Source organism: Neophocaena asiaeorientalis, unplaced genomic scaffold (assembly GCF_003031525.2).
Source record: "Neophocaena asiaeorientalis asiaeorientalis breed wild unplaced genomic scaffold, Neophocaena_asiaeorientalis_V1.1 scaffold5, whole genome shotgun sequence".
Taxonomy (NCBI): domain Eukaryota; kingdom Metazoa; phylum Chordata; class Mammalia; order Artiodactyla; family Phocoenidae; genus Neophocaena; species Neophocaena asiaeorientalis.
This window is the reverse complement of record NW_020174698.1, coordinates 12816672-12837635: the sequence shown is the minus strand read 5'-3', so window position 1 is coordinate 12837635 and position 20964 is coordinate 12816672. Positions and strand designations below refer to the sequence as shown.

Genomic DNA, 20964 nt, shown 5'->3' with positions numbered 1-20964 from the left:
CAAAAGTGGAACCTCACACAGGTCTGCAGCTCTGTAGTCTGTCTAGTCTGAAAAATTCCATGCTGAGAATTTAAAGCTAATGAATTTGGTAGTTCCCCAGACACCCAGTGGAGGCAAATTCAGAGCCTGTGTAGAGGAAAATACTTTAAGTCAGGTCTCACATAATTTCAAGGAAAAAGTTTTTAAAAACATGAGCTTACAACCCAGAATCATAAAACATGCAGGGAAATAAGCTACCGTGAGAGAGATTCTACATAAACAATAAATAACAGGATCAGACTAGTATAAAGCATTCAGATATTGGAATTACTTATATAGCATTTAGAAACATAGGTTTAGTATATTTGAAAAGAATAAATGAGTATATTTAAATTATGTGTAACTAAGGAATAAGATACTATAATACAGTGAAGCAGACTTGAAAAAGAGCCAGATTGTCTAAAACTGAAAAATGTAATAATTAGAAATTACAACTTGGTGTATAGCTTATACAGCAGATTAGATGCAGATGAAGACAATATATATGTCTAGATGTATGTTTATTTATTATAAGAAGTTGGCTCATGCTTTTATGGAGACTGAGAAATTCCAAGCCCTCTAGTCAGCAAGCTGGAGACCCAGGAACTGATGGTATAGTTCTGGTCCAAGTCTGAAGGCCTGAGAAGCAGGAGAGCTGATAATGTAAGTTCCAGTCAAGTCTGAGTCTGAAGATAGGGAAACATGTATGGGTGTCTTAGAAAACAGTCAGGCAGAAAGCGTATTCTCTCTGACTCAGCCTTTTGTCCCATTAAGGCCTTCAGTGGATTAGATTATATTGGAGCAGGCAATCTGCTTTACTCGGTCTATTGATTCAAATCTTATCCAGAAACACCCTCATAGACACACCCGGAATAATGTTTAAGCAAATATCTCTCTCGGTACGCTGTTGCCTAGTCAAGTTGACACGTAAAATTAACCATCACAATCAGCAAACGTCCTGACAACAAAAAAGGGGTAAAGGAGGATAGCTTGTAGAATGTAACTTCAACCTAGAGTGGTATACCTTGCAAGAATGAAGATAAAATAGTTTTTTTCAGACATGCAAAAACCAATGATCACCCCCTGCAAAAATTCCTAAAGGCTGGATTATATCCAGGAAAAAGTGGGAATTAAGACACAATTGCAACGAGCAAAAAAGAACATTGTGGAACTATGTTATTATGGATATATAGAAGAATGTAATTCTTAAGACGTGCTAAAATATTAGACGTGAAAGTGTCGTGTTAGCAGCTTGCTTTCAATTGGTTGAACGAGAATTGTGTGTGTGTGTGTGTGTGTGTGTGTGTGTGTGTGTGTGTTTAGAGAGAGAGATTAAATATAGCAAACCGTTAACAATTGTTGAAATCAAGTGGAGGTTATACCCTGTTCTTTCAACTTGTATGAAAATATTTAAATACAAGATTCACAGGAATACACTATAACTTGAAGCCATTTATTTACTAATCCTAGAATTTTATTGTATTCATATGTACTCATATATTAAGCACCATTTTTTCCATGATTGACAACGTTCCCATCAATATCTAGTTTCCTGTCTGTGAATCTTCGAAGTCCACCAGCAATAGTTAAACCCTTACCATAGTTACAAGAGACCACATTAGTAGTTACTCCCTTTGTCACAAATCAAGGAACCATATGTATATGTGACTATTTCTGGAATCTCTATTTTATTCTATTTTTCTATTTGTCTATCCTTGAAGAATACCACACTATCTTAGTAACTCATATACTGTAATGAATTTTCATGTCTGAAAGTATAAATTCTGAAACTTTGTAATGAATCTTCAGAACTGATGGTGCCCTATCTTTTCTCTTCTTTTTTAAAAAAGAAGCTATTCTTGGACTGTGCATTTACAGATACTTCTTGTAAAGCGCTTATCCCTCCTGTTATGGTGGGTTTGCTTACAAATGTCCCTTTTTAATAGCCTTCTAATCTCCTTCACTTCAGTTTCAGTGTTCAAACAATGCATCTAGTACACATCCTTATTATGTGACTTAGAAAGTTTCATGGTTCCCCAGGGCTCACAGGAATAAATACAGTATCCTTTATAATAGAATTCATTTCATTGCAACTTGGGTTCTAGTTATGACCATGGTCCAACTTATTTTTCCAGCTCTATATGGCATAATACTCTATTATAGCCCCATGTTTCCTTTTCCTTTATTTGTAATTTGCCTTCTACACTCCCCTCTTCATGATTTAGCTAAAGATTTCTTTGGCTTGGTAAAGCCTTTTTATTTTCTTTCTACCCTCTCAAATATTAAGGCCCAATATGTGAAGTCTCTCTTAATAGCCCCCAAATTCAATAACATTTCTACATTTTATAGTATTTTCATTTATACTGCTTATTTAAATATATCATATATTGACTTCTATTTTTACATTTCTTTTACTGGTGTGTATTTTATTTGTATATTAGGTCACAAACTTTTCCAGAGTGAGGACCTTGTATTATGCTTCTTTTGTGTATCCCCACTGTGTCTATCACGGTCTTTAGTCTTATTTGGCACTACTTACCCAGAATTCTGCACCGAGTTAAGGATATATTAGATGCTTAGTAACAATTGGTTGAATGAAGACTGAGTCTTTCTTCAACAAATATTTGGTGAGGTGTAATAGAAGGAGCAAGGAATGAGGTGTCAGATATTGGATTGACTGTAAGTTCTGTTACGGAAAAACCCAAATGAACTTTTTGGCTAACCCAATAAAATGGGTTCTGGTTGTGCTCTGTCACTTGCTAGCTGGGTTGCTTGTAGCCAAATCATTTTACTTCTATGATCCTCAATTTCCTCACCTTTAAAATAAAGACAATAATGACTTCCCTACAGCACAGAATCTCATAAGCTTATTCTCATTAAAAGGCTTTAAAACAGTACTCAACACATGTTTGTGCCATTTTTAATATTATAAAAATCTTCATTATAGAAAATTTGGAAAACACAATCAAGTTCAAAGAAAAAGATAGAAAACATTTATAGTAATACTACCAAGAAAGGACTACTGCTAAAATTTTGGTGTACTTCCCCTTGCCATGTTTTTCTGTGCATATATTTTTTAAATTAATATTATGTGTATATATATACATTTATGTATAGGTTTTTGAACTTTTTTATTTGTTATGTCAGTTGAATATATTTTAGACACAATTTTTCACGAGGACTTTTTTCTTTTGAGCTTATATAATAAATATAATAACAGAATCTTTTTATTTTTAAAAAGTTTTCTGTAAAAGTTAAATGCATCCATATAAATAATTTTACTTCTATTAACTTAATTTTAGGTTAATACCAATATACATAATTTGATGAACAAAAATATTTCAGTGGTATGATTTTTCTTTCTGAAGTATTTGCTATTTGGGAATTTGTTTTGCCCATATGACCCAGAAAATCCTCAAAACAACTTTAAAATTTTTGCCACTGTGATTTTGATTGAATATTGGGCTTAATAAAACTCTACAGTGATTTCTTCTCTTGAGAAGAAAAATAAAATACTGAAGAGAACTTAGAGAACAAATCAGAGCTTGAAAAGGCTCAATTATTTTCCCCCTTTTCTCAGTTGGAAGAAAAAAAAAGATGAAAATTAAATTCGTTCAAAAAGACACTAAGAGACATCCCAAAGAATTTTTCTTTAAATTGAGGAAATAGAAGAAAAAGACACTACTGGAACTTTTAAAGTTGTGTACACTTACAAAAGCCTCTTACCTATATATTAACTTTATTCAGTTTAATTAAGGAAAGGTTTGTGAATGATTTCAGTCCTTAGCCATGTCCCTTACTTTTGCTATTGCATTTGGCTTTTGGCTATGCATATTTTATAGTCGGTATACATCCTGAAATTTTAGCTTTCTAGAAATTTTTCTTTTTTCAAAACTTTTACTAAAAATTTAGAATTATCTTGGCCTGGAAAAGATTGTAGTTTTAAGATATAATAGCAACATGATATAAAATAAATATAATCTAACTTCAAAATACATACTTATATGTATGTGATATGCTTGTGTATGTGAGCACTGAAAACCTTCTGGAAGGATATGCACCAAAATTATAACAGTGCTGTCACTGGATAATGGGATATAAGGCAATTTGTTTTCTCTCTTTTCAGAATCGTCATTTTACCCCAATAATGAACATGTATTATTTTCATATGCAAAAAGAAAAGAATTCATTTTGAAAAAGAAAAATGAAAAGATAATTGTTGCATTCAATAAACAAACTTTACAGAGTACCTACTAAGTGCCAGGCATAGCTTTAGTGCATAGATCAGTGAAAAATCTACAGAAAGCCTTTGTAGAGCTTACATCCCAGTAGAGGAAGACAGTAAGCAACAAGTACAATCCTAGTAAGTTATAATTATAATATGTGTTGGAAGCTACTAAGAGCTCAGGGAAAGGAGAGAGAGGCAAGGACTCTCAGGAGCTATGGGTAGGAACACCATTTAATGGGGTGGTCAGGACAAGCCTTACTGAGAAAGCAGAGCTCCCTCACATGATCTTTTGCGACCCTTCTTTCCTCACCATGTTATGTCTTTATGTTGTTACTCAGATGAAGAATTCTTTTTCAGGCATCACGAAGAAATTGAGAATTTCAATCCCATATTACCTGTAAAGGAAGCACTTAAACAGGGTTTGTGCTGAAAGTATATGGGGAGTTCACCTTCTGGGAGAAACTCTCTAATGAACAGTGTAAGGGAGATGTGGCTTTCTGTGACAGGTGGCTTATCTGGTACAGCTGTTGCAGAAAAGTAGCCAACTCTGAGGGGTGTGTGTGTGTCTGTGGGGCTGGGTTGGTCAATGGGGAGGTGGAAGGGAGGTTGTAAATAATTTTTTTTTATGTTCTTTCTGTTTTTAAACACCAAGTTTCTGGCAAGTTCTCAGTGTTAATCTTTTTTTGTCTTTGTAACTCACATCATCAGAGGCTGTCTCCAGAGCCACATCAACACCATAGTTTAACAGGGTAATTGATGTTCATAATGATAATCTATTATAGTTCCTATAAATTAATATGACTGATTTCTAAACAAATTTCATTTGTGTAGTTGTTAACCAAGCACATTTATATTCATTAGTTCGGTTCTAAGGTAGTAGAATAGGTAATATTAATCCTACTTCTGAAAAATGTGGAAACAACTAACTGAGAAGCCTTTCTGGAAGTCGAAAGTCTATTAGAAGGCAATGCAGGATTCAACATCAGGGATGTACACTTTTAGGTGGACAAACTTTTCATTGCTCCATATGGGCTGCTTAACAAACATAAGGACTAATTTAAAGACACTCATCCCAAGGGTGTACTAATGTAGTTCAGCAATGCTGTCACTGCTCAAAACTGCTTTGAAATCTTCAGAAAACTGAAAATTCAGTTTTCTTCTGAATATATGCAAATCTAAATTGCTTAAGGAGGCTTTGAAAAGAAACTGAAGTGCAATGAAAGAGATGGGCGAACAAACGGGACACACAGTTGGTAATTAAGAACTATAATTAAAAACTGTAAAATATAATGTTGCATTTTAAAAATAATATATATATGAATATAAAATGAGCTGCACTTATGAAGTCACAAAAATATTTTGAGAGGTGGAATAAATACGTAGCTTCCTAAAGTTCCTTTGAAGGATGTGGTACACATTTACATGTATAAATTTTTGTATGTTAATAAAAAGAGTTCTGTTGTTTTGTTCACACTGCATTTTTCCTTTTGAAGACAGATAAGCATATATGCTATGAAGTTTTCTGAAATAAAAGCATGTAACTGAAAGTGTCCATGCTTAAGATATTGCTTTAAATTACCTTTAAATTGGAAGAGTAATTATGGGACTATTTTTTGTCATCAGTGGGTCACTCTCGATAGTAATCGTAGGCAAAGAAAATAAGCCCAGAGGATAAAAGGGCTTTATTTTTCCGCTTGTTGAGCATGAAAATGGTAAAGGAGAATTAAGACGATAGGATCCGGTCTTTTAAAGTATTAGAGGATTGCATATTTGTACAAGGGAAGCCTGATGAATTATATGTAACTGACTTCAGGTTGGCAAGTCTATTCACAGCAGACATTTGGTCCTGTCCAAAGCTCCATGAGACATTTGGTCCATGCCAAATGGTTTTGGACATGACCAAATATCAAGACCAAATAAGTGTCTCCATGGATGTTTTGGAAAGGACCAAATATGAACAAATATCAAGGACCTTTTGGTGTAGAACAAATGTCTTGCGGATGTTTCAGACAGGATTGAGTGGTCCTGCATGCAAGGCTGTTGACAGTTTAACATATATGGATCTTTTCCAGAGAGGACTGGTGTCTGGAGAGTATAACTATCCAGATGCTCTGGATGAGGGTGGTTCTATAAGAGTTTGTGCTTTAACTGCTGTTCTGCATATGACTGTCAGTGTTACTTACACCTGCAAGGCATTGTATTTGCCAAAGTCCACAGCCTGCCTCCAAAGCTATTTTAATGTTAATGTAGCAAATTTCATTTTAATATTTAATAATTGAACTTTCAGCTTTTATTAAGAATATTAATAATTAAAAGCACCTTCACAGGCTATGTTTGCCTGCTCATAATTTATAGGTATCAGCTATTAATTAAACTTTTATTGAATTTATTAGACAACTATGTCCCAGTCCATGTACCAGGCAGAGGGATAAAAAGCCATCTCTACTGTGACCACATTGGTCAGAGTTAACTTCCCCTTCTCCCCTTCCTACTGATGTCATCAAAAGTCACTTGACATTTAAAAACCACTGTCTCATTAAAAGGGGAACCAACTTCTCAGGGTCCTGTGTTCATGGTGAGACAGGAAGGGTGCAAACAGATCACATGAACTTCAAAATTGTATGATTTTCTCACCAGTGCAAAACTTGGGCTTCTGTGAGCTTGGAGAGTCTTTGTGCCCCTTTCGAAATATAGGAACACTTTGTGTCCCAAGAGTGGTTGGAAAGGGCCAAGATAAGAAGTGGATGGCCTGAGAGCAGCCTCTCACTGGCACTTGCTCACTCATTCTCTGGGACCCTACTCAGAGGACCCCTTCTCTCTTGTGGAGTTAACCACTCCTCCTCTGTGCGTGTGGAGGAGCTGCCTGCCATGCCACCGTCCCAGGTCTTCAGGTGGGGCGGGGGAGTCCTTACTGATTGTGGCACATCTCATAGTGACAGTGACTCCCACGCTCAAGGGGGTTGCATGGTTTGCTGCAGTTAATCTTTTTCATCTATCGCCACATCAGCGTATATTATTATTCTAAGTGGCCCTGTCTTAGTATAGCAAGTGTCATTGTGCGGGAATGGTACTCAGATTTGTTTACTGCTTTACTTGGAAGATTATGGGAAAACGAGTTTGACTTTACATTTTGAATTTTATAGGTTTAAGCTGTCAAAAATTCTCTGTGATAAAAATAGCTTCCATGGGGCTTCCCTGGTGGCGCAGTGGTTGGGAATCTGCCTGCCAATGCAGGGGATGCGGGTTCGAGCCCTGGTCTGGGAAGATCCCACATGCTGCCGAGCAACTGGGCCCGTGAGCCACAATTACTGAGCCTGCGCGTCTGGAGCCTGTGCTCCGCAACAAGAGAGGCCGCGATAGTGAGAAGCCCGCGCACCGCGATGAAGAGTGGCCCCCGCTTGCCACAACTAGAGAAAGACCTCGCACAGAAACAAAGACCCAACACAGCCATAAATAAATTAATTAATTAAAAAAAAAAATAGCTTCCATGTACATATCAATATGTGTTGGAAGAATCTGTAATATTAGCAAGCAAGAACCTAAGCACGGGAAAAAAAACGTGTGTCAACAGGCAAAAGTTAGGATTCCCTTTGGCTTGTACTTGAGGCACAGAAATTTGGAGGAATTTTTAAAAAGGGAAAGGTCTCTAAGTTAAAAAAAAAACAATTTCTATACATGTATACATTCCATGTAAACTCTGTTTAGCCTAAAATTGTCTTGATACTGAGTTGAGTAGGAGCTACATTAAAGGATTCACATTTTAGAGGTGGATACTGTTTTTTTTTTTTGCGGTACACGGGCCTCTCACTGCTGCGGCCTCTCCCGTTGCGGAGCACAGGCTCTAGACGCGCAGACTCAGTGCCATGGTTCACGGGCCCAGCCGCTCCGCGGCATATGGGATCTTCCCGGACCGGGGCACGAACCCGTGTCCCCTGCATCAGTAGGCGGGCTCTCAACCACTGTGCCGCCAGGGAAGCCCGTAGAGGTGGATACTTTTACTTTATTTCCAAAGAATAAGATTTAAGATCAAGAAAGGTAACTGAAAAGACCAGAATGTGTTTGATTTCACCAGACTATGGGTTCCTTTCTGTAGCTTGTGAGCCTAGCACAGGGCCTGGCACGTAATAATTTAGCAGGAGCTTGATAAATGTTGACTGGATGAATAAATAATTATCTGTGTTCGTTGGTCCACATTAAAAAGCAACTGTTATAGTTCTTTTGCCTTGTTTGGAAGAGGTTTGCATATTCCGAAACAGAAAATCAAACCAGAGAAATCTAGCATAAGGTATTAAGATTTTGAAAGCTGGGGAGAGACAGATGATATATTTGGTTATCAGCTGAGACCGGTGTGTGTCTCCCTCCCTCTCTTTCTGTCTTTGGACCAGAAAAGCACTGACTTTCCAAAATACATGTTCTTCCTTTGTTTGTTTACTTTAAATGTTTTCTCAGATAGCCTGACTCATACTTCAGAGAACTGATTTAGAGGGTAAAGAGTTTATTCCAAGTCCTACATGCAGAATGAGTAGTGGTTTCACTGAGGTGGATGACGTGACTGACATGGATGCAGAGATTAGAAAAAAAGGTATCCGCCTCTTTGTGGGCTGGGCTTCAATAATGAACTTGGAGAAAAGAATGAGTGTGAGCTAAGAAGATGGCCTGTGTCAGTTGAAAGGGAAAGAGGTTGCAAAAATTTCTGTTTGTTTATAATTATGCTTATAACATACTATAACATACTCCTAGCAGGAAATGTTTAGCCCACTGGAAGCTGACTAGTGCTTTCTTTATATATAAATATATATATTCCTGCAGTGCTCCATTTAGCTTGAATGTCTTTGTCTTCTTCAGCTATGCTGGTGTTGCATTTTCATATTTTGGAGACTGCAAAGATCCTGGCATGTGTGTATATGTGGCTGTGTAATGGAATTTTGTTAAGGCATCCTGAAAACTGTGTATTTTCCGTAGAGAAGAAAGTGTGTCCCAGGCATTTGTAAATCACATTACCTTGCCATGGGCCATGCAAGGACTTCTTTGAAATCTCCCAATGTCCAAATGGTTTCAGCTCCTGTAAGCAGCCACAGTTGACAAAGCAGAACTCATACAAATTCCACTGCTAATTCTGTAGACGAAAAAGAGGAAGAGTTGCCAGTGAGTCAGCTGCCTTGGTTAGCAAACACAGGCACAATTAGCTTTAAGCCCAGAAAATTGAAAGAACATGGAAGTTAATCTCTTTTGTTTCTCTTCGTAGTGTTTCCTCATCTTTCTATGGGTTATATATTTTTTTAAATGTCACAAAGCATTGAAGAGAGCAACTCTCTCTACTTTATATGTATGTATGTATATGTATATATATATAAAATATGTGTGTATATATATTTACTGCATACGCAATCAGTGTTGCATAGGATAATAACAATAGACAAGTAGGATGGCTAGTTGGGGTAGTGAGAGACTTTCACTTGAAGATATACTATTTTGGGTAAAATTATCAAAATGTTACTTTAGAGACATTCGGTGTTTTTCATAATTTTGCCAGGTGAATGTGTTTCAAGTCCTTTATATATTATTTTAACACATTATTACAAGGTAAAATATATAAGGATATACCAACAGTGGTTAGTATTCTCCTTGTTCTCTCTTAAATTCCAAACTAGAATTTTTATTCTTTTTGCAAAGTTGAGATTACATTACATTCATTACTTTTTCTCCTTTCCCCTCATGCTGTAAATATTTCTTTTTAAACTTGCTTTATTTCACAGTGTGTCAAGAACATATCTCAGTAAGTAGATCTGACTGGATCTAACACATTCTTTTTAAGAGCCATATAAAATTCCATAATATAATATAGTTTATTCAATCATTCCTTTCCTGATGGACTTCCAGATTATTTCTAGTGCTGCAATAAACTTTCTTACCAGGGGATTAAAAGAGCCCAGTTAAGAATCACCCTATGCATTCAGACTCTCTTCCCAGTGTCTCTAAGTCACCGGCACATTCTGTCGGGAAGATCAGAAAGCTCCCTGTCCCAACAGCCCTGTGGGTCTGGGCTGGGCAAACTATCCATCTTGTGGTGGAGCCTGACATCCTGGTCACTCAGCATCAGTGACAGGCTCTGAAAAGGACCAAGGACCTTGGAAAAGGACCAAGGAAAGCTCTGGAGTAAAGTAACCTGTTGCTTGACCTCCCTGCATATCCAGTTTTGTTTTGATTTTAAAATGGTAATTAACGAGTATAATGTTGACAAACTTTTTGGCTTGTGATGGTCTTGTTTTCTAACACCAATCGACAAAAAAGGACTCATTTAGAAAGCCTGTGCCAGAAATAATAGTATAAAGGCAAAAGCAAAAACTTTCAAGATAGGAGCCAATAGCAAAGAAGAAACTTGGAGCCCAGAATGTCTTCTTCCATGTTGATGGCCCACTCTACAGGCCACCTTTTGGAAGTTTTCTGTCAGTATGCAAATTCTAACTCAGTACTCCTTTGACAAATCCCATTTTGCTAAACATAAAATATATAGCATTCAAGTATTTTAAAGAGTGTATCTTAATCTTATATCTATTGTTATCTTCAGTTTTACGATTTTGGACTGTCAGGACAGTAATAATCAAGGTATTCGTGGAGCTTCTCCTCCAAGCTTAGCATGGTTACCTTCTTTGCGATTACACAGGAAGATCCTTCACAGAAATAAACACTTCATCATGGCCATGGCTTTTGATGTGATGTTAATTGGCTGGGGACAGAATGGGGGCCTGCAAATGGGGTCTGTTTCCAAACTGGTGTCAAGTACTCCTCACGACCTATAGAGAGGCGATCTCTAATTGAAATTTGTGTGTCATGGGGAGTAGTGCGAGGGGCTCACAGATAACCAAACATTCAAGCCAGAGAGGAATACCTATGAAAAGACAGGGAATCTCTTTCTTTTTCACACACACATATATATACAGTTGACCCTTAAACAACATGGAGGTTGGGGCACCGACTTCCATACAGCCAAAAACCTGTGTATAACTTTACAATCCAACCTCCATATCTGTAGTTCCCCATCTCTGGATTCAATCAACTGTGGATTGTGTAGCACTGTAGTACACGTTAATTGAAAAAAATCCACATATAAGTGGGCTTGTGCAGTTTAAACTGGTGTCATTCAAGGGTTAACTGTATATATTTTTTTCTATTTAAAAAGTAATGAAGGGCAGAATCTGAAGTAGCTGTTGTTTGGCTGTCTATATATATCACCGGAATTTAGAAAGATAGTTTTGTGGTAATCCATGTCATCTTGCTTTCAGAGTGAACTGAAACTGGATTTGCATCCTTGTGTACTAGGTTAGCAGTTGTTCAACTTAAAATAAGTCACTTAACCTTTCTGAGCCCCAGTTACCACATCCATATAGTGGGGGTTATTTCTCACTACCTCACAAGGATTATTGGGAGGTTTATCTGAGATAATAGATGTGAAAGTGTTCATGTAGTATTGAATAAATTCTGGTTTCCCTTTTAAAAAACTCAAGAGGTCTTTCAGTAGGAAGATGTTTCTTGTTAGGACTAAGGGGGATACATAGAAGGTGGTGGCGTAAATAAAACAGCGAGAAATGAACAGTGATGCTGGTAATCAAACATATGGTTTTATAGTTACAAAGAGTTTCCATGTTCTTTATCTCATTTGTTCTTCACTAGAATTCTGTGAATCAGTCAGGCTAATGTTTATATCCATTATATATGGGAGGAACTGTGACTCGGAGAAATTAACCAATATCACCTTGCAAGCCTGTCATGGAGTTTTCTTTTTGACTAATAGTCCAGGGCTCTTTACTTTATGTTGTCAATACCAGACAATTGGCAAATACTCAACAGTTAGAAGTCCAAAATTATGTCTGAAAATCTAGCATTGTTCTCAAATTGTCCATGATTCCTGGAAAGATGAGACCATCTGGGGAAGTAGCCTAGACTCTACTCCTGAGGCCCACACTAAGCTTGATGTTCATCTCTTGGTTGCGATGGACCAAAGGAATTGTGTTTCTAATATCAAATGCACCATACTTTGTGACTGTTTCACTTCATTTTTAGCATTTCCTGAATTGTAGTTAACTGATTGGAAAGGGCTCCCTTCTAACTGAGGTGAAAAGTTTGGTTTGCTTCGTGTAGGCCAAGGTTCATATATTTCAGCCCTTGAGTATCTCCATCTCTTGGTTGATACTCAGCACATTCTGTGTTATGATGTTATCTATCCTTGTATGCAAACCTTTTTTCTCTCCTTGGAGAGTACAAGTCCCCTAAAAGAGGAGAATAACTCATTCCTCTGTACTCTCAAGGCCCAGCTGAGAGCCTAGCATTTAATGGGTTCTCAAAAAAAAAAAAGTTTGCTGCTGCTCTTGAGATACTCTTCAGTGTTGACTTCGTAGGAAAGATTCATTAGAAAACATCATATAAAAGAGAGGGCTAGGGCTTCCCTGGTGGCGCAGCGGTTGGGAGTCCACCTGCTGATGCAGGGGACACGGGTTCGTGCCCCAGTCCAGGAAGATCCCACATGCCGCGGAGCGGCTGGGCCTGTGAGCCATGGCCGCCGAGCCTGCACGTCCGGAGCCTGAGCTCCTCAACGGGAGAGGCCACAACAGTGAGAGGCCCGCGTACCGCAAAAAAAATAAATAAATAAAAGAGAGGGCTAGTTTTAGAATAAGCAATGTCTGCTACCTCCCTCGCTGTATAGTGAATGGTCTCTTGAGAATTCTTTCATAGAGAGAGACAATTGCTAGGAACATAAAGGATGCTTAGAAAAGCACTAGTTATTACCATGTCCACTTGAAGGCAAGAAAAGGTAACACAGGTTCTACTCTCCCAAACACGGACATGAGTCTATTGAAAATTGGGTCTGAGACTAGAGCAGACAGAAATACACAGCTGCCACTGGGGTCAAAAGCCTTTGAGATAAAGTTGAATTTCTTATTTCTAAAGAGAAAAAAGCGTGTTTTGTTTGGTCCTTACAAATTATAGTGATTTGGTTTCAGCCTAAGCAAGCACTACAAGCAAATACTGGCAGGCAGAGTCTCCACAGGAGTGGCCAAGCAAGTCAGTCTGCATTTCCTTCCAAGCCCTCATTTGGCTGATGCATCCATAGAAAAGCAGAATCAAAGGCAAGAGATTACTGCACCCTAAAGCATCCAAATGGCTCCTTTGGCTCTGAGGTTATTTATAGCAATCTGGCTCACACTGAGGCCTTCCTGCTTTATTCAGCGAGTGTACAAAAGTGCAAATAGAAGCTCCAGGACCTTAGCATAGACATAGATGCAGGGTACGATCGATGATTAGATATTCAAAGCTTCCATGTTGTTGATGTAGCCATGCCTTTTAACCCCCACCAGTGTGAACGTGGACCTTGGACTAGGCTCATCCTCTTCTTCATGTGCACATTCTATTTGTAGATGTTGCTATGAGGACAGATTCATCAAAAATGACGGATGTGGAGCCAATGGTCAACAATTTTGCATCATCAGCAAGGGCAGGCCGCCGGAATGCTCTACCAGACATCCAGGGTTCAGCTGCCACAAGTGGAACCTCAGAGTTGCCCCTCAAACCGGAGGTCCTCTCCGTGAAGGAAGGTAACACTCAAAATCCTCTTCTTCATCCTGCCCTCTGGAACAGTCTGCCCTTTAACTAGTTAAGCTTGTTTACTAAAGCTTCTCAGCTTTTGTTTAAAGCTAAGTAAATTTTTTTTCAGCCTTTCTAAAAGTGCACTTTTCCTCTTATTGTCTCCTAGATTAAATGTGGAAACTGAGCATTTATTTATTTGTTGCATGTGTATAGTTATGTACAGTGCTAATGATTGGGAATACAAAGGTGAACATATACAATCCGTTCCTTCAACAGCTTACAAAATTTCTTGAGAAGTTCTCAGAAATAAAGTAATTTTTCTTCTGCCATCCATTGGCAAATCATTTTGGAAGCTTCTGCTTCATTGTAGTATTCTACAACCTCTTCTGTTTCTCATAGCTAAGAATAGGTTTATTATCAGCTAGAGACGGGAACTTTAAAAGTTGATCATTCTTTAATCAGTAGAAAAAGTTGAATTCAGAAAAAACGAGAGCTATCAGACCAATGAAGGAAAATCTTGGGTCTTTCACCCTGTTGCTTACATACAGTTCATAAAGCTTCCAGCGTTTAGTCTTGTGAAAATAAATATAATAACACTTAGAGTCCCTTCACTTAAAAACATTCAAATAGCTTAAAGAGAGTTTTAGTACCAAGTCATTACCAACATACCTGTGTTTTGTACCCCATTTTAGACTTCAAAGTGGACTCCAGTGTGTGTGTAGAAATTTATTACTGGTGGCAATGAGGCAAGAGACAGCTGGAAGCTTCTGCACCTCTACCCTATTCATGTGAGCCCTAGAAGAGGGCTCTTAGTTCTTTGCCTCAGGAGGTGACTTTCTACCTGGTAAAATTACAAATGTTCCTGGTATAATCTTTATGAAATACTTAATATCCTTGTTAGGCCAAGGACTGTGGCCAGACCTTGGAGTCCCACGGTTACCTCACCTTTTTCTGAAAATCATTGTATGTATCATAAAGGGTACTAAAGTAATAGTAAAAAAGTATACACATACATGTAAACTATCATAAGATAAAAGAAAAGATGGAGGAAATGAAAGAAGAGGAATAAAAATATGTGTAATGTTTTTGGCCTTTTAAGTTAAAAAATGTAATCTGATTATCAGGGCATGATATTGCTGTTGAAGAGCCTCCTCAACTAGCGAGAAGATAAGTTACTTGTTCATGTAACAGGCCTAATTAAAGTTGATAGTCCCTACACACACACACACAAAACCTTAATGCTTATTGACATTATTTAGTTAAGCAAAAGAGAACAAATACACTGTAAGAAAGTTAGTAGTGTCTTCATTTTATTTTGTTCACTGAAGAGACCATTACCTGAAAGAATATTGTTTCTATTTTTATATTTTTCTTTAAATCATTTGGAAATAAAGTTGAAGGTATTAACTAAGAAACTCAAAATGTTAAAAAGTGAATCAACATAGTAACACCGGATGTTAAAGAATACACAAAAAGGAAGTAAGTTTATGTAGGTAGATGGCATAAACAATGTGTCTCTAACAAAGCTATACATAAATAGCTTTAGGGTCTATCTTCTTTTTTTATTAGCTAAGTACAGACATTAAGGATTTAAAATGAATAGTTTTCGATTGCTAATAGCAAAAATCTAGGGCCTGTCTCAGACATTATGATTTCAATGTTTTAGTTATTTCAAAATAGACATTCTGGGACAGATCTGCAAGTTTCTCTCAGATCAATCCTCTTTTGTTTTTGTTTTTTGATATTCTTAAGTGGGAATAAATCTAGGATCTCAGACATCCTGCATCGTGTGTGAAATTAACCTGCCTGAAATCTTCCTAGTTTATAATCCATCTTAATCTATCCCTTACAAGTTGATAACCATGGTAGGGAGGACGATGCTGCCCTGTAACACATCAGCAAGAGGTGACAGAGGGTGGCAGCGTAGGAGACTGTAAATGTCACAAAGGGCCTTTCTTACCTCGCACCATCACTAACTATTCATTTGCTCCACCATTCAACTTAGTGCCAAGTGCTAGGCACCATTCTAAAAACCGGCCATATAGTAGTGAATAAGACAGACATAAACTCTTACTGTTATGCATCTTATATTCCAATGGGAGAGTTAGAGTGTAAACAAATAAATATGTAAGTCAACAGTGATACGTTCTATCAGAGAATTAAAATAGGATGCTGTGTTAGAGAGTTACTGGGTGGCTACTTTAGACTGAGAAATTCCAGATGTCCTAACTGAAATCTGAATGGCAGCAGTAGGTTTTGAATAACAACTGAATGGTCCAGGCACAGGAGAATCAGAGGGAAGAGCATTCTTTGCAGAAGGAGCAGCTTGTAAAAAGCTCTTAGAGTGGAACAAGGTGGACGTGTCAAGAAGCATAAAATCTGGCCACCATGGCTCGGAGGCAGCGGGTAAGAGGGAGAGTGGTAGAGGTGACACTGCAGAGGAGGCAAGGACTAGATCTCTTAGGGCTTCAGAAACCTGCATGAATAAAGAGGATATTATTCTAAATATGAGGGTTTTCAGCAGGGGAGTGATGTTCCTGTTTGAATATCCACTTTGTTATGTGGAGAATGGATTGTAGAAGAGAAATAATGGATATAGTTGAGTTAGGAGGTGCAGTCCTCATTAGGAAATGTTTTGGGGCCAAATTAAACATTCAGACTCATAAGACCACAGACTCATAAGACCACATCTGGTGCCAGTCTGCTCAGAAGTATACAGGTTTAGAAACACAGCAGGTCAGAAGGGCTGCATTACACCATCTCCTTCTGTGGAAGTCCTTGCAGCGATCCACATAAGCAGTCCTGGGGGCCAGTCTCTATGCACCTTCACCCCACCACTCACTGAGAACTCAGGTGCAAGGGGACAAGATCTGCACCAATGGGGGCAACGGGTTAGAAGCCCCATGTCCCATGGGGGCTAATACTTTGTAACAAGTCCTTGGACACTGCTTCCTAACTTCTCTGCAAGGGACATGCTCAGTTATAAGTGTCATGGCATTTACAGAATCCCAGTGCTATGGTTTCCTACCAGGTATTTACAGTTATCATATAGTTTCTCTCAGGACAGTTGTACTTTACCATTTGGGTCATTTTTACCATATGATTAGTAACCAGGCTGACATTCCACCTGAATCCGGTTCCCAGGGTAACAGAGCTAGAATTACCCCCAAGTCAAATTTGTCCTTAGAGAAGGATAAAGGAGGCAGTGAAGATGGAGGCAGGTGGGTGGATTTGGGATATATTTTATAGGCAGAATTCATAGGACTTGCTGATGAATTGGAGGTGGTGGAGGTGACTACAAGTAATAAAGAAGAGAAATGGAGGATAATTCCTGGTGCAGCAGGGTAGATGGTGATGCCATATACTGACAAGGGCCAGCATGGAAGAAAAGCAATTTTGAGGGTTAGAGAAGTGATATCTGCTTCCTGCATATTCCGTCTAAGAGGCCTGTGAGACATCCAAATGCTGTCAGCCCTACTTTCAAAATTGGTTCAGAAATCTGCCATTTTCTCCTTCAAAGATCTAGTCTCTTGGTTCCTCTCCAACCCCATTTTCCATCCTTTCTTTCTCTGCATGGTCCCAGTTGCAGTTCTTCCTGCACGTTGCTGCCTCTGACCTTGACGTTTTCTCCTCTTGGAATGCTCTTCTCCCTGCTACCCAGCTAGCGAACTCTCTCACCCCCTCAGGTCTTTACTCACATGACCCCCTTCTCAGTGAGGCATTCCCAGCCAACCCTATCTAAAATTGCAACCTCCAGGCCCCAAGACTTCTTGACAATTCCTGATCTTTAATGTCCTCTGTAGCACTTCTCACTTCCCACATGCCACTCATTTTACTTATTTTAGTTCTTGTCCGTATTCCTCACAAGAAGTTCCCTGAGAGCTGGAATGTATGTTTGTTTGGTTTTTTTTTTTTTTTTTTCACTGCTTGGTACATAGTGCTTGAAGTTGGAGAACTGAACGGTCTATCAGATTTCTTTTCAAAGATGCCATTGATGATTTTGGCAGGACCCATTTTGCGGAAGTAGTAGAAACAATAGTTTTGTTTTAAAATGCTGACAGCAAAAGATATAATATATTTTAAAGGATAAAAGAAAAGCCAGTAAGTGGAGGAATTGCAGTGGAAAGAAGGCCTTCGTTAGTTTGAAGATGGTAGTGACTTAAGGAAATGACGGCGCCAGGAGAAAGAGCAAAAGTCAGGTGAATTGCAGGGATTAGAGATGATCCTGAGAGTGCTGTTGAGGCAGAAATGGATAAGATCCTGGCTTGTGAAGAAATTAGACCTGGACAGTCGGAGCAGCACCAAGGCCAGCTACAAGGGCGCGCTGGGTGGGCAGCTGCGCAGGGCCTCGGGCTCATAACAGGCTCGCCCTTGGTTTTGTTCTACTGTTGCTGCCTTGAAATTTTCCATATTTTTTGAATAAGGAGTGCTGTGTTTTCACTTTGCACTGGGTTCCAACAACTCATGTAGTCAGTCCTGAGGAGCACATCTTCCATTGTAACACGGGCAGAAGGAAAAAGTCGAGACGGCAGGGGATTTTAGAGGTTTGTTGGCAGAAAGTCGAGCTTGTGTGATCTGATTGTTTGACTTTTTTTTCCTGGAAGTAGAAAGTGCGATTAAGTCCTAAGAGCAAAGGAGATAAAAAGTGTAAGGAAGCTAGAGAGTGTGATCCAACATCGAGAGATGGGGAAGGGCAGGGTCAGTCAGTCTGCATCCAAACTGTGGCTCTGTCACTTACTAGCTCGGTGACTTTGGGCAAGTCACTTAACCTGTTTATGCTTCAGTAAACTAATCTATAAATGGAGATTGTAATAATACCTTTGAAGACCGCCTGGCACATAAGTCTGGAGAATGGGAGAGAAAGGTAACTAAGAGACAGACCCATATCTCTTTCCTTTGTGTAGTTTCTACATCTGCACTGACGGCAAAGTATGTCCTAATCAAGTAGAAAATGACTAGGATGCATAAAGGAAAAACCAGCTGTTTTATTCCAATATAATACAAAGTAGATTTCAGTATATTCTCTATATGATGGAAAATTATTTGTTTTTTTAGATGTGAAAAAGAAAGATAAAGAAACAGCACAAGACCAATTGGAAAAGCCCAAAGATGAAGGAAAATGAAGGCTCATTACGTATCAAAAGTGCTGAATTTCTGCACATTGAAAGACTTAGTGGCTCTGCTTTCCTGAGATGTTTGATCTGGTAGTAACTATGGTAACATTGCTGCCCTAAGCAACGTGTGTGTACTAGATAATTTTGTTGTGACACTGCTCACTTGGATTGCAACCGTAATGTCCAGTGTAGGTTATTAAAAGGCAGATTACTTCCGAATTGCACCCAAGAGAGAGGTTAAGAATGCATGGTCACTTAAATACACATTGTCAATAAACCCAACAAAATCCAACGTTCTCTTTTGGATTTCTTTAGCCAGATATATTTTTAATTCCATTTTTATGGTGATGGGTAAACCACTTCTTGGTAAATAGGAGCCAGGCGCTATTAATTTAAAACTTCATGGGATTTGTAGGAAATTGTGGGTTTGGTGAGAAAGAATGATAGAATAGTAAAAAATGCATCAGTAAAAGTATGTTTGTTTTTATCCAACAATGCACCATTTTCTTCTCAAACCTTACAAAGATTTGGAAAGGTAGTAAAATTTGACAACTCAGACATCTCTAGGAAGTTTTTGTTTGATGTATTTTGCTTCTAGTCTCTGCATACTGATTTTTCATGTGGACTCTTAAAATGGAAAATTTGTGATGAGTAGTTTATATGGAATATGCCTATTAAATGAATCTCGTGATCTTCCTTAACTTCAGTGTGTGTGTATGTGTGCATATATTTTTCTTTACTGTGAACTACACAAAACACTTTACTAGTTGCTTTATACTGTCCTTTCTTATTGTTAGGGCTCTTGTGTATGTGACTTGTTTCTAAGATAATTTCCTCAGGAATGCAGACATTAATTTTTATATCTTTCCTAAACTAGCTAACATAATAGTAAGCACTTAAGTATTTAGTGAATGGTGTAGGTAGAAATAGCAAAATACTTGCTTTTAATATTTATTTAAGTATATATTTTAAAAGGAATGAAACCAAAAGCAAAGCTTTAGTAAATTTTGATTTATTAGACAGTTTAGGAAAATCAAAGAATTCTGAATTTTTAAAGAAAATCTAATGAATTTATTTTTATTTTCAGATATATATGCATGCCATATTTTATTTGATTGTTGATTTAGGCCATGTCTGTATACAGTAATCAAATAAACTCTTTCACTATTAAAGAAACTTCTTACTGACACAAGGCTTCTTCATTTTCTCTCCTGTAGTATAACAGGTGAAAAACAGTGGCACATTTTAGCAAGGGAAGTTAATAGTCTTTGCGATATAAAACACCTCCTGCTTCTCATTTCATTGACAAAGTTTATCTTTAAATCTGAGAATACACCAAAGGGGTAGATTTCAAAAAATCTTGTTATAAGTTCTTAAACATAAATTTTTCTTTAAAAAATAATCAAAAGTAATATTTTGGGTGTAGTACTAATTTAACATTCAATAAAATGTCTTATAGCCATTAAAATAGGTTTCTGGAAGTTATTTAATGACATGCTATTATATAATCAGTATAAAGAGGAGTTAAGGTAGAGTTTTCAAGTTTGGGGGGAGTAGCAATTTTGCCTTCTGGAGGACATTTGGTAACATCTGGAGACATTTCTGGCTGCCACTAGTAAGGAGGGGCCCAGGGAGGGAAGGTGCTACTGGCATCTAGTTGGCAGAGCCAGGGATGCTGCTAAGCTGCTAAGCGTCCTTCAGTCCTGCAGGGCAGACCCTCACAGCGAAGAACTATCTAGCCACGAGTGTCAATAGTGCTGAGGCTGAAAAACCCTGGAATAGAGTGAAACTGTCAAGCATGTGGATTTTGGATTCAGATGACCTGTTTGAATTCTAGCTCTGCTACTCATTAGCTGTATGATCTTGGGCAATTTATACCATGTCTCTAAGTTTTATCCTCTTGGAATAGTATTAATAATAGTACATACTTTATAGGGTGAGTGGAAGTAGTAAATGCAATAGAATATGTAAGACACTTGGCTAATGTCTGGCAAAGAATAATTATTCAATAAATATTAGCTA

General features: G+C 38.0%; 1 protein-coding gene across 2 annotated transcripts in view; it reads left to right on the top strand.

Moving 5' to 3' along the window:
- Positions 1–20003, top strand: part of PKIB (cAMP-dependent protein kinase inhibitor beta) — a 100562-nt gene extending 80559 nt beyond the window's left edge. For both annotated transcript variants that reach the window (XM_024759049.1, XM_024759050.1), the window contains 2 exons: positions 13660–13836; positions 18884–20003. In XM_024759049.1, coding sequence (XP_024614817.1) covers positions 13668–13836; positions 18884–18951 — 237 coding nt within the window. In that variant the 5' untranslated portion in view covers positions 13660–13667 and the 3' untranslated portion in view covers positions 18952–20003. The remainder of the gene's footprint in view (positions 1–13659; positions 13837–18883) is intronic.
- Positions 20004–20964: the final 961 nt, after the last annotated feature.